At 41.3% G+C, this 10,593-nt stretch overlaps 1 protein-coding gene across 1 annotated transcript; it reads right to left on the minus strand.

The window, feature by feature from the left end:
- Positions 1-735: 735 nt before the first annotated feature.
- LOC309553716 (volume-regulated anion channel subunit LRRC8E-like) lies at positions 736-10,235 on the minus strand. Its single transcript, XM_082255094.1, has 3 exons — positions 10,170-10,235; positions 9,931-10,082; positions 736-3,628 (listed from the first exon to the last, which is right to left on the minus strand). Exons 2-3 carry the CDS (start codon positions 10,066-10,068, stop codon positions 1,355-1,357), a joined length of 2,412 nt encoding a protein of 803 aa, XP_082111220.1. The 5' UTR covers positions 10,069-10,082; positions 10,170-10,235; the 3' UTR covers positions 736-1,354.
- Between the last annotated feature and the right edge of the window lie 358 nt (positions 10,236-10,593).

Genomic DNA, 10,593 nt, shown 5'->3' on the forward strand with positions numbered 1-10,593 from the left:
ATCACAAAATTTGTGTAGGCAGCTCCACCCAGGTATTTGTTTTACCCCAGCACAGAATATTTTTGCTTTTAACGTTTTAACAAAACCCAAGGAAGTGCCAGGACAGACAAACATTCAGGGAACCACGATACACCATTTCACATACAGAGGCAGGACAAACAACAGAGCTTTCCATTAGGCCCCATGGCAGTGAAGACAGGAGATCCACTCCTAAATATTTAGCTATTGTCCTCTGCATATGCAGCTGTGCACTCGGAAATATTTTGTCAGAATCGTTGACGACAGGGAGAAATGCCAACATTCATGGGCACATACTTAAAGCTATACTTAAAGCTACTGTTTGAATAAACACCAGTTTGTGATTGAACAAGGATAATAGTCCACCCAAAATGATGATTTTAAACTACAGGAATCTAGGGTGGGCGATATCACCCATTGTGTTATTCATATAAAGCTCTATCTACTGACATTCCTCTCTATAGTTTGTTAAACGGTTTTTATCCACCATTGCATATACCTACTTCTCCATTATTTAAAAAAAAAAATAAAAATAATGCAAGAAGAGTTATAGGAACATATACAAAGGTGGCCAGAACATAAAAACGAAATTCCTTAAAAAATAAAAGCATCAAGTGGGTGACTACCAGAATGCACTTGTAACAGAAGTGTCACTTATAGGTGGACCTAACCTTTTGTATATCTAAAGCCAAATTGTTTTGGATAGAGTAAGGAGGGGGTTAGAGCCCTTAACAGGTTTATATTACCGCCTGTGGCACCACTGAGGAGATTCACCCTATTTGTAATGGTGACCATTATCCCCAGGACTAAAAGAAAGTAAAAATCCAAAATTCTGAGTGGATACTGGACCAAAAGTAAAGGGAAAAACCCCTTGAGGGTATTTCCCTTACTTTAGACAGATCTCTTCTTTTGTCTATGATACAGAAAGTGACGAGAGAATTTCCCAATGAGACACAGAACGTCAAAAAAAAAAAAAAAAACTGGTTTGGGGGGTTTTACTCTTTCCTACAATATCCAAAAATAGTTGCCAATAGATATGCTTTGATTATCATGAGCCTTATGGCTTTTGTTTCAAAGTTTGAATTGTAGTAAAGTCATTGTTGAGGTACAATTATGCATTACAGCTACATAGAAGACAGAAAAATAGAACTGGATGACAAAGCCTTCCAACTCTAAGAGTTCTTTACTTTTCCTGGAACAGAGAGTGTTCATAGGACGAGTTCTTTCAATTATGTTTTCATCTTATATCTTCTTGACGGTTATCCATTTTGTTCCCTGTCTCTAGCTAATTTCCTGTTTGTTGTAATATTCTATCATTCCTAAAGGTTATCCCTCATCATTCTTCACTTAGTGTCTCCCTTACATTAAGTGGTAAAGTGTCCAGTAACGTATGCTCCACAACAAGACCTGACTTCTTAAGAGCAACACATGCTCCAAGTTCCTGAGGCAAAACATCAATCATGTTCCCTTTTAAATCAAGCTTCACTAACAACACAAGAGACCCAATTTTCGGGGATAAGCTTGTCAACTTATTCTGTCCCAACTTCAAAGTCTTAAGCTTTTGGCAGAAGAAAAGCTCATTGGGAAGATCTTCTAAAAAGTTTCCAGTCAAAGCCAAAAACTGCAACATCTGTAAGACTCCAACTTCTGGAGGCAACTCACGGATCTCATTGTGGGAAAGGTCAAGGTGGCGGAGCTTGGTACAAAGGAAGAGTGGAGATGGCAAAACAAGAATCTTGTTACGATTTAAGCACAACTCTTCTAGCATCTTTAGTTTACGGATGTGGTCAGGGATGTAAGCAATTTGATTGTGCCAAAGTCGAAGAATATTTAATTTCCGACAGTGCTGCAAACTTATGATCTCCTCTATGGTGTGCAAGTTATTCTCCTTTAGGTCCAGCAACTGCAAATTGTTAAGGCTGAAGACTGCATGAGGAATGCGTTCTAAATCACATCGAATTAACTCTAATTCTTTCAACAAAGAAAGCCTTTTTAAAGCATTAAGCGTGAGAAGCTTTGTCCCATCATTTTGAATACTAAGTTTCTGTAAGTGGCTAGCCACATCTGTAACAGTCTGGGGGACTTTAGAAAGATTGCTCTTCAGAGTAAGAACTTTGAGGCTCTTTAGCTCCCGCAAGCTTTCCAAAGTAGCCGTTTTTGAGAGGTCTTGAGACAAGTATCCAATCAGGTGGAGGTCCTCAAGGGCACGAAGGCTAAACACCCAAAGGGGAATCTCTTTAACATCATCAAACTTTATCTGAAGGACTCGGAGGTGATCTCGCAGGTAAGCCAGGGAGCCATGTTGCACTTTGGCTGGACAGTTGAACAAGGACAATTCTTCCAATTTGACTAACTTTGACACCAACGGAGGGATTGAAGCTTCAGTCAGCATTTCCAGTTTTAGAGATTCAATCTCTGTCACCTCAAATACAGTATCTGGCAAACCTGGAAGCTTAAAGAGATGTAACTCAAGGCGGCCTTCTGGAGTATGCTGAAGTTTGTGTCTAAGTTTATCAGCTGGCCACTCATGGTTAAGATTAAGCTGCCTCAAACGGCTTTCACTGACCTCAGATAAAAAGACAGCAAACCTCTTAGAGTAAAGAGAATCATATTGATCCACCAAGTGGAGCACAAATGCAAAGTCATTTTTGACATCGGGGATATCTCCAATCCCAGTTTCTTCCCGCACAGATCGGAAGGAGTACTCCTTCAGTGGACGACGGAAGAGCCAATACAGTGTATAAAGACAAGTCAAACCATAGACCCCCAAGAAACACAAATATGTGATAGCCAGTTTAGAGAAGAGGTGAGCTTTGGTGTGGTTGCAGCAGAAGCTGTTGTAGCCAGTCATGTCTTCAGTGTGCACACTACAGGGAACAATAAAGTGTATTTTTCCTACCAGGACGGCATTGTATATTGTGATGAGGACAAATTTGCAAGTTTTCAGTATTGTCTGACGCATGTACATGGAATAAAGAAGATCTCCTTCTTCTACATGATGTCGAAACTTTTTAACTCTCTCAAAAAGAGCTTTAGCCTGTTCGCCTTCCTTTTTGTCCAAAACACTAGCTGAAGGTGTGTCTGCCACTAGCTTTTCTGGAACTGGAAGTTCAGCAGTTGCAGGGCTAGTCTCCTCGAAATTAGGCTTTGAAAGCTCCCTGTCCATGGGCTTCTCCTGGTTAGTTTCTCCTGAAACCTCAGAAAGCGCTCGAGTTGTCCACGGGGAATCAAAACACTTGCCTAGGATGGAGATGAAGTGCTCTATTTTGGAGCTTGTACCAGGAAATTTGAACCAGAAATTGCCAAAGATAATAAAAATAAGGGTATGGATCACTACAAGGTATGGAAAGTATTTTGCATACCAATGTAAGGCTGTTTCATAGCACATTTGGTTTATGAAGCTATATTGTTGAAGGTCCAAGTTGTTCCGTAGTCCACTCATCTCACGTGGAGGTGAAGATGAAGCATCAGGGGTTGGAGTGAATGCAGCCACATCATCTTCACTTGCATTTGTGGCTTCCACATTCTGGGTGAACTGTTGACAATGTATTTGAGAAACTCTTTCAGCTGAGATATGATTGGGAAGACAGATGATTTTGTCCTGAGTGATCTGTTAAAAGAGACAAAACAAATGGTTTATAACACACAAAAATAAAGTGAAAATGCATTTAGTCCAATATATATCCAAATAAGTGCCAGATATTACTTGAAGATTTTTAGAAGCATTTTAGTAATTTAGTTTCTGATTGGGGGGCCATTTTCTAGTGCTATAATTTCATATTTTCTGGACTGATCTAAGCTCTAGATCAGGCATATCCAACCTGCGGCCGGGGCCACATGCGGCCTGGGACCCCAGGCAATGCGGCCCACTGCCCCCTGACAACTTTTTTTTTGCTGGGGAGGAAGGAAGTTGGCTCGGGGGCATGGCCACAGCGGCTTCCAACTAACGGTAGGCAGAGGCTGCCTTGGGGGGGAGGAGGGGGGGGGGGTTAGATGAGCATGTGCAGTGTTTCTGAGTGTTCCTTTAATATCTCTCAGAAGTAGTAAACCTCTGTATACTGATTCCATTTCATTTGATCATTCTCTAGTTGTGTTAAATTAGTACAGGGGGTGCGGCAGTGCGGGAAGGCATTTTATTACTTATTTACCTTAACTATAGTATATATTTTATATGCGGCCCGAGAAAATTTCTCTACACTCAATGTGGCCCAGAGAAGCCAAAAGGTTGGACACCCATGCTCTAGATTGATAGGTCATTCCACCAAACAAGATTTCGGCTTTTAGCAGCTGTTAGATCAGCCTCTCTCTACCAGGGTAACGTTTGAGCTCTTCAGGGGTGCCACAGCATCCTGATTGACAAAGACTGGGTTGGAAAGCGGCGGCAGAGAAGCTTAAATGCATGTTGGCAGAGTAGGAGTTCTATTAGGGCAACTGTATTGGGTAGAGCTGTGGCTGGGGGAGGCTTCTTACCGAGTCCTGACCGGCTTCTCCCTTCTTTACCATACAGTACTGTGTTAAACATTTCACCTGATGGTGCGGGTGCCGAACATGACGAAAAGTCAGCAAGGAGGGGAAGATGTCTGATTCAGCCAGGGACAGTAATTGTTTACTTTTTGAAAAGGCTGTGTGTGTATATAGGTCTGTATATTACTTTTAATCCTGACGTCTCTGCATGATCACACCTGTTTCTCCAAGCTAGTGGGATATGTTCAGATCACTATTCAGACGCATTTGACAGGTGGTGAAGAGACAATATGTTGCCTCTTGTTGGTTTTAACCCCCTAAATGCTACACCGTCATGGCACAACCACGTACAAAGCACACCGTCTCAGCATGGCCTTGCTCATCTGAAGAAGTATTATTCTGCTGTGGCATGTGTACAACCTCAGCCCTGCAGCTTTAAGGGAAATATTAAGGGGAGTTCAACTGTGTGGTTTCACCACCCCCCAAACCTCACATGTGAACGACTCCTTAGATTAGGGTGCCTAAAAACAAAAAAATAAAAAATTTAAATGGTGCCATGAATGAAAAAAAAGTTGAGACACTGTGCTAGATGCAGGCACAATGAAACTATCGATAGAAAATCTGTGGAATTAATCTTAAAAGAGACAAAGGTCTGTTGAAGGTCACATCTACTTGATTCTAGGGGGGGTTTCATATTACACCCTAAATATGGTTGTAACCTGAAACGTGGTCAGAAAATTGCACTTCCCCTTTGAAAACTCAACAAGGGCAGGAAATGAGGTCATGTTTTTATTTCTGTTCTTGACTCCTTTCGGATCCTTTTCCCCACCTTTTATCCCTGTGATCCAAAGACAACTATAGGTTTCATAAGGGCAGGAGAAAGATACAGACATCATCAAAAACCTTACATAGTTTTAAACCGGTCCCCAGTGTAATAGAAAATAAGGAAAAACTTCTGTTGTGGTTTCTGTCTCCATTGGAGATATTTCCATCACTTCCTGTTCCACTGACCCCACATCACAGGGATAGGAAGTGAGCAGCAAAAACCTAAATAGCAAAATGATCAGTACCTCTGGAGGTCTGGATCAAGCCGATTAAAAAGTGTATGTCAAGGCTAAACTAAAACATTTAGTATATCTATACAATACATGCACATTTCCCCATGTTTCCTCTCTTAATACAGACTGCAAGTGCAAAACATTTTTTTAAAAACTGTTGATGTGCCAGACATATATTGTGCCCCTACCTTCCTCTTTGACATGACAACGCAGCTCTGAATTCCTAAGCATGTGATGTCAGCCCTGTCTACTTAATAGGATTACTAAGAACGCAGACCCCTCCCCTTCCTCAACACTCCTCCCCTTCTCCATAACCCCTCCCCATAACCCCTACTTGTGCACAGGCAGAGAACACAGGAAGTTTTCAGCTCACAAGTTTAGGCCTCTTGCACACCATATTCCTTTTTAAGCATCTACTTTTTCAGACTTTTTTTAAAAAATGTACTTGCGCATTTTTTGCGCAAATGCGTTTGCATATTTTCCCCCGAAAATGCGTTTGCATATTTTTCCCCGCAAATGCGTTTGCATATTTTTTTCCCGCAAATGCGTTTGCACATTTTTCTCGCAAATGCGTTTGCACATTTTTCTCGCAAATGCATTTGCACATTTTTTCCCGCAAATGCGTTTGCACATTTTTTCCCGCAAATGCATTCGTGCATTTTCATGTGCACACGCAAAAATGTTTTTTTTGCGTTCTCGTTCTGCACAATATGTAAATAGGCATTTGTGTACATCTGTACCCAATTGCGCACATGAGGCGTAAATTACTGACCAAAAATGCAAATTTTTCTATTTTGTTTTTACTGAAGAATGCACGGTGCTCATTAACGTGCCTGTGTGCATAGGCACATTACAATTATTGGGCTGCATTTTAGCTCAGTACAAAAAAAAAGCTGTACTGAGCTTTTTCAAGCTGCAATGTGCAAGAGGCCTCATGGGAAAGTTGCATGTATTGAAGAGATGTAACAAAAACATTTTGTTATATTGTATATAATAGACCAGAAGGGAGCAAACCTATGTACCGATATGATTTACATGATACTTTAGGGAGTGAACTACTAGTTTTACCTGCAATAAAAACCAGACAAAGGTTCTAAACCTTCCCAATTCTATCCCCAAAAAAATTACTGGAATTGGGGTTTTCAAGCTTACCACCTGCATTCCTAGCAATTCATGTTTAACCTATTAAAAGCTGTGAACACAATGCCGAAAATTTGGAACAAAAAGGGTTACACATTTCATTTAACATTTTGTATTTGTTCGGTCGGCAGCATCATCAGTGAGCATACAGTACGAAACCGGTCTCATATCCAGGGGAATTGGACTGCCTGTACAGCTTAATACACAGTCCTATACATTCAGAGTGTAGGGGCCATGAGCACTAAAGTGCACAAAAAAAGGCTTCAGCAATTTATATTTTTAGAATTTCCCTGCCAACTGTTCAGCTTTCTGCCCTTATTTTACCATTTATCGGAGTTATTATACCTTAGAACTGAAGGGGAAAAGGGGGTCACATGACCAGCTAAGCTTTATCCTTCTGTTGTGGTGGTAGGAGTCCCCTATGTAACTTGTAGGAGCCAATAAATCTTAATGCTGTGTGTTACATGTGTTTAACCACTTGCCTATAGGGCACTTTCACCACCTTCCTGCCCAGGCCAGTTTTCAGCCTTCAGCACTGTCGCACTTTAAATGACAATTGCCCGGTCATGCAGCACTGTACTCATATAAAGTTTTTATCATTTTTTTTTAGACAGATAGAGCTTTCTTTTGGTGGTACTGGGTTTTTTATTTTTTTGCTAAACAAATGAAAAAAGACTGACAATTTTGAAAATCAATAAAATAAAATTGTTTTTCTTAGTTTTCTGTTATACTATTTTGCAAACGGGTCATTTTTCTCCTTCACTGATGTGCGCTGATGAGGCTGCACGGATGGGCACTGACGAGGCTGCACGGATGGGCATGACACTGATGATCAGTGCCCTGATTATCAGTGTAAATATCCCCTTTCACACTTGTAGGTTACTGGCTCTCCTCCCCTCACGCTGTGACAGTGTGAGGAAAGGAATGCTGATAACCGGCAAGTGAGTTTACATCGTGATCAGGTTTGATTGGACAAAGCTGATCACATGGTAAAGGGCCGCTGTGATTGAACCTGAGCAAAAACCCAACAACTGCAGAGGGATTCCAGAGTCCTGGGACACAGAGTGCACAAGAGGAGCAGACTCTGCAGCTAACCCTTCCTCATCCAAATGAACTTGGCTGCGTGAAAGTTGTGTTCACCACACACGCAACAGCAGCTTTTAACACCTTCTGTAGTCTATGGGCTATGACATTCAGTGATTGTTGTGGCAAGCTGGTCCTTACACAGAAAAAAAGGTGCCCGCTGCAATGCTCTTCAAAGCTGGAGGGGGAGAAAATGAAAGAGCAGCCCCCTTTTCCACCAAGGACAAGAGGCAGACAGGACAAAACCAGTGAGACTGGAATTCTGCTTTAAAAAACAATATCTGACACACAGGCGTGGCTTCATCAAAGTCCATATACTTTGTTCTAAAGCTGGCCATATAGACAGACTGAGATTTGGCTTAGCGGGGACTGTCCGAATTTCGATCATTGTGTGGCCATCCCTGTTCAGAATTTGATTGTTTAAACAATTTCTGTTCTCAGGAATATGCGGTTTGCGTTTGTTGATCAGCGGCTCCAGTCAATCCACCTTGCTTGTATAGATAGAGGAATCTACAAGTTTTTGTCATTCAGTCGGCAAAAAAAAAAAAAAAGGAAGGAAGGAAGAGGCCCATCTATCTATGGCCAGTATACAGCTTAATGGCTTGTTCACAGACAGGTCTACATAAATATGGATGTAAAATGAAGAAATATAATTTCTCCGAAATCCTTTAAGCTCCCTATATTCATATACATTAAGACAGATTAACAAGGAGACATGGAGCTCTGTACTGGAGGTAATAGATCAGCATGAACGTATATAAAAGCAACGCTAAATACAGTTTACTGGCAAGGAAATGAGGAACCTGATCCAATTTATCCAGGAGTAAGGAGACCATTTAATGGGATTACTGCTCTTACTATCCATATTAATGGACGGAAATTATGTTTAGTGTACACATCTTCCATTTCATGTAAACGTGTTGTGTGTGGCATACGTTTAAATATTAGAAGAACCAGCTTGCATATTTCCACTTATTAAAGGATCAGTCCACCATAAAGTGCTATTCCATTTCCCTATACTTCTCAGGTACTCCCCATTAAATCTCTGGGGATGTATTCCAGAGATAAAACTATAATCCTACCACTTTATAAATCGGTGGTCCGACCACATCTGGAGTATTCTGTCCAGTTCTGGTCGCCAGTCCTCAGATGTGATGGAGCTGGAGAGAGCCCAGAGGAGAGCAACTAAACTGATTAGGGGATTGGAGGATCTTAATTATGAAGAGCGCTTACAAGCGCTTGATTTATTCTCCCTGGAAAAGGAGAGGGGACATGATAGCGATATACAAGTACCTTAACGGTGATCTCAACATACAAAAAAAAAAACTGTTCAGTCGCAACGAATGCATGAGGACACGTGGCCATAGAATGCGATTACAGGAGAAGAGATTTAACCTCAGGCTACGCAGGGGGTTTTTTACAGTAAGGGCCACAAGATTGTGTAATTCTCTACCACAAAGGGTAGTAACTGCAGGGAGTATGGCTACTTTTAAAATACTTTTGGACGTACATCTCAAGGATCAAAACATTCAGGGGTATATGATATGATGCGTCCACACACACCTACACAGGTTGAACTGGATGGACTATCGTCTTTATTCAACCTCAACTACTATGTAACTATGTACGTTCTTGGATTGGCATACCTCCTGCCATTATACAGGGTTTTTCTCTTTTTATTTATTTTATACTATGAACAATGTTCATAGGAGGAGCTGGAACACCTAAAGGAACAGCGGGAACAACCAAAACTCCCAGGCAGGCAAGAACAAAGTTGGGCATTAGGACTCTTGGAGCCACCAAGTCATAAAAGAAGCTGAATAATCTGTAACAAGGTTTGTTAAAATCCCTGCAATGTATATTGATCGCCCAGAAGGGTTTTTTTTTCTTCAGCAAAAGTGGAGCCACCCTTTAAAGCTAGAGATCCTCAGCACATATACTACAAAACAAATTGCAGGTTAGGTTTTGGGGTTGTGGCCACAGATATAAAGAAACAGACCTAAGCAGACCTCCACTGCACCTTCACAGCTCTCTGCAAACTGATGGGGTCTCATATTGTTTTAAAATTAGGCGTTGGCCTGGTCCACCTCATTTCACCTCAAAAAAGCAGATAAGACCTGCTTTTTTTTTTACATGTAACTCTTTAGTATTTATAAGTATAACCTACCTGCAAGGTGCATCCAAAAACCCCAATCATAAGCATTGCGACAGTTATATACTCAGCCAGAACATCCCACCATGGCTTCAGGACCTTAAAGGCTGGCTGCTGCTCAGTAAATTGCTTGAACTCGGCCACGGGAATCATGGCAGCAAGCTAACCTGAAAGAACAAAAACACAATAAATCAAGTTGCTGATTTCTATCAAGCTTTTGCCCATCATTCCATGTAGCCACCATTATTACGTACCCTGGATCATATTCGCAGAGCTGCCTAGCAGAACACACAGCCCTGGGACTCCCCCCTATCCTCTCCGTCACTAACAGTAAACTTGTTATCATCAGCATAATGAGCCATAACTCTTATCTGAGACCTGCAGAATTCTCCACCCATTGCGCTCCAATTATATTAGCTCTGGTAAAGGAGAGGTTAACAAGAGGAAGCTTCTGCAAGTCCTGCAGCTACGGAGTTGTAGCAATGATCTGCAGGGATAACAAAACGCTGTATTACATTTCCACATTTATATTGATTGGAATCTGATACTTATGAGAATTGGCACAAAAATGATGCACAATGACCTCAGCATCCCTTGTAGGAATAACCAGCTGGTCTAGTAGTATTCATCATACGGAATACTGATACAGGTATTGATGGGAAGCTGTAAATAGGACCC

The sequence above is a fragment of the Pelophylax lessonae genome (genome assembly GCF_965119305.1).
Source record: "Pelophylax lessonae genome assembly, chromosome: 4".
In the NCBI taxonomy this organism is placed as follows: Eukaryota; Metazoa; Chordata; class Amphibia; order Anura; family Ranidae; genus Pelophylax; species Pelophylax lessonae.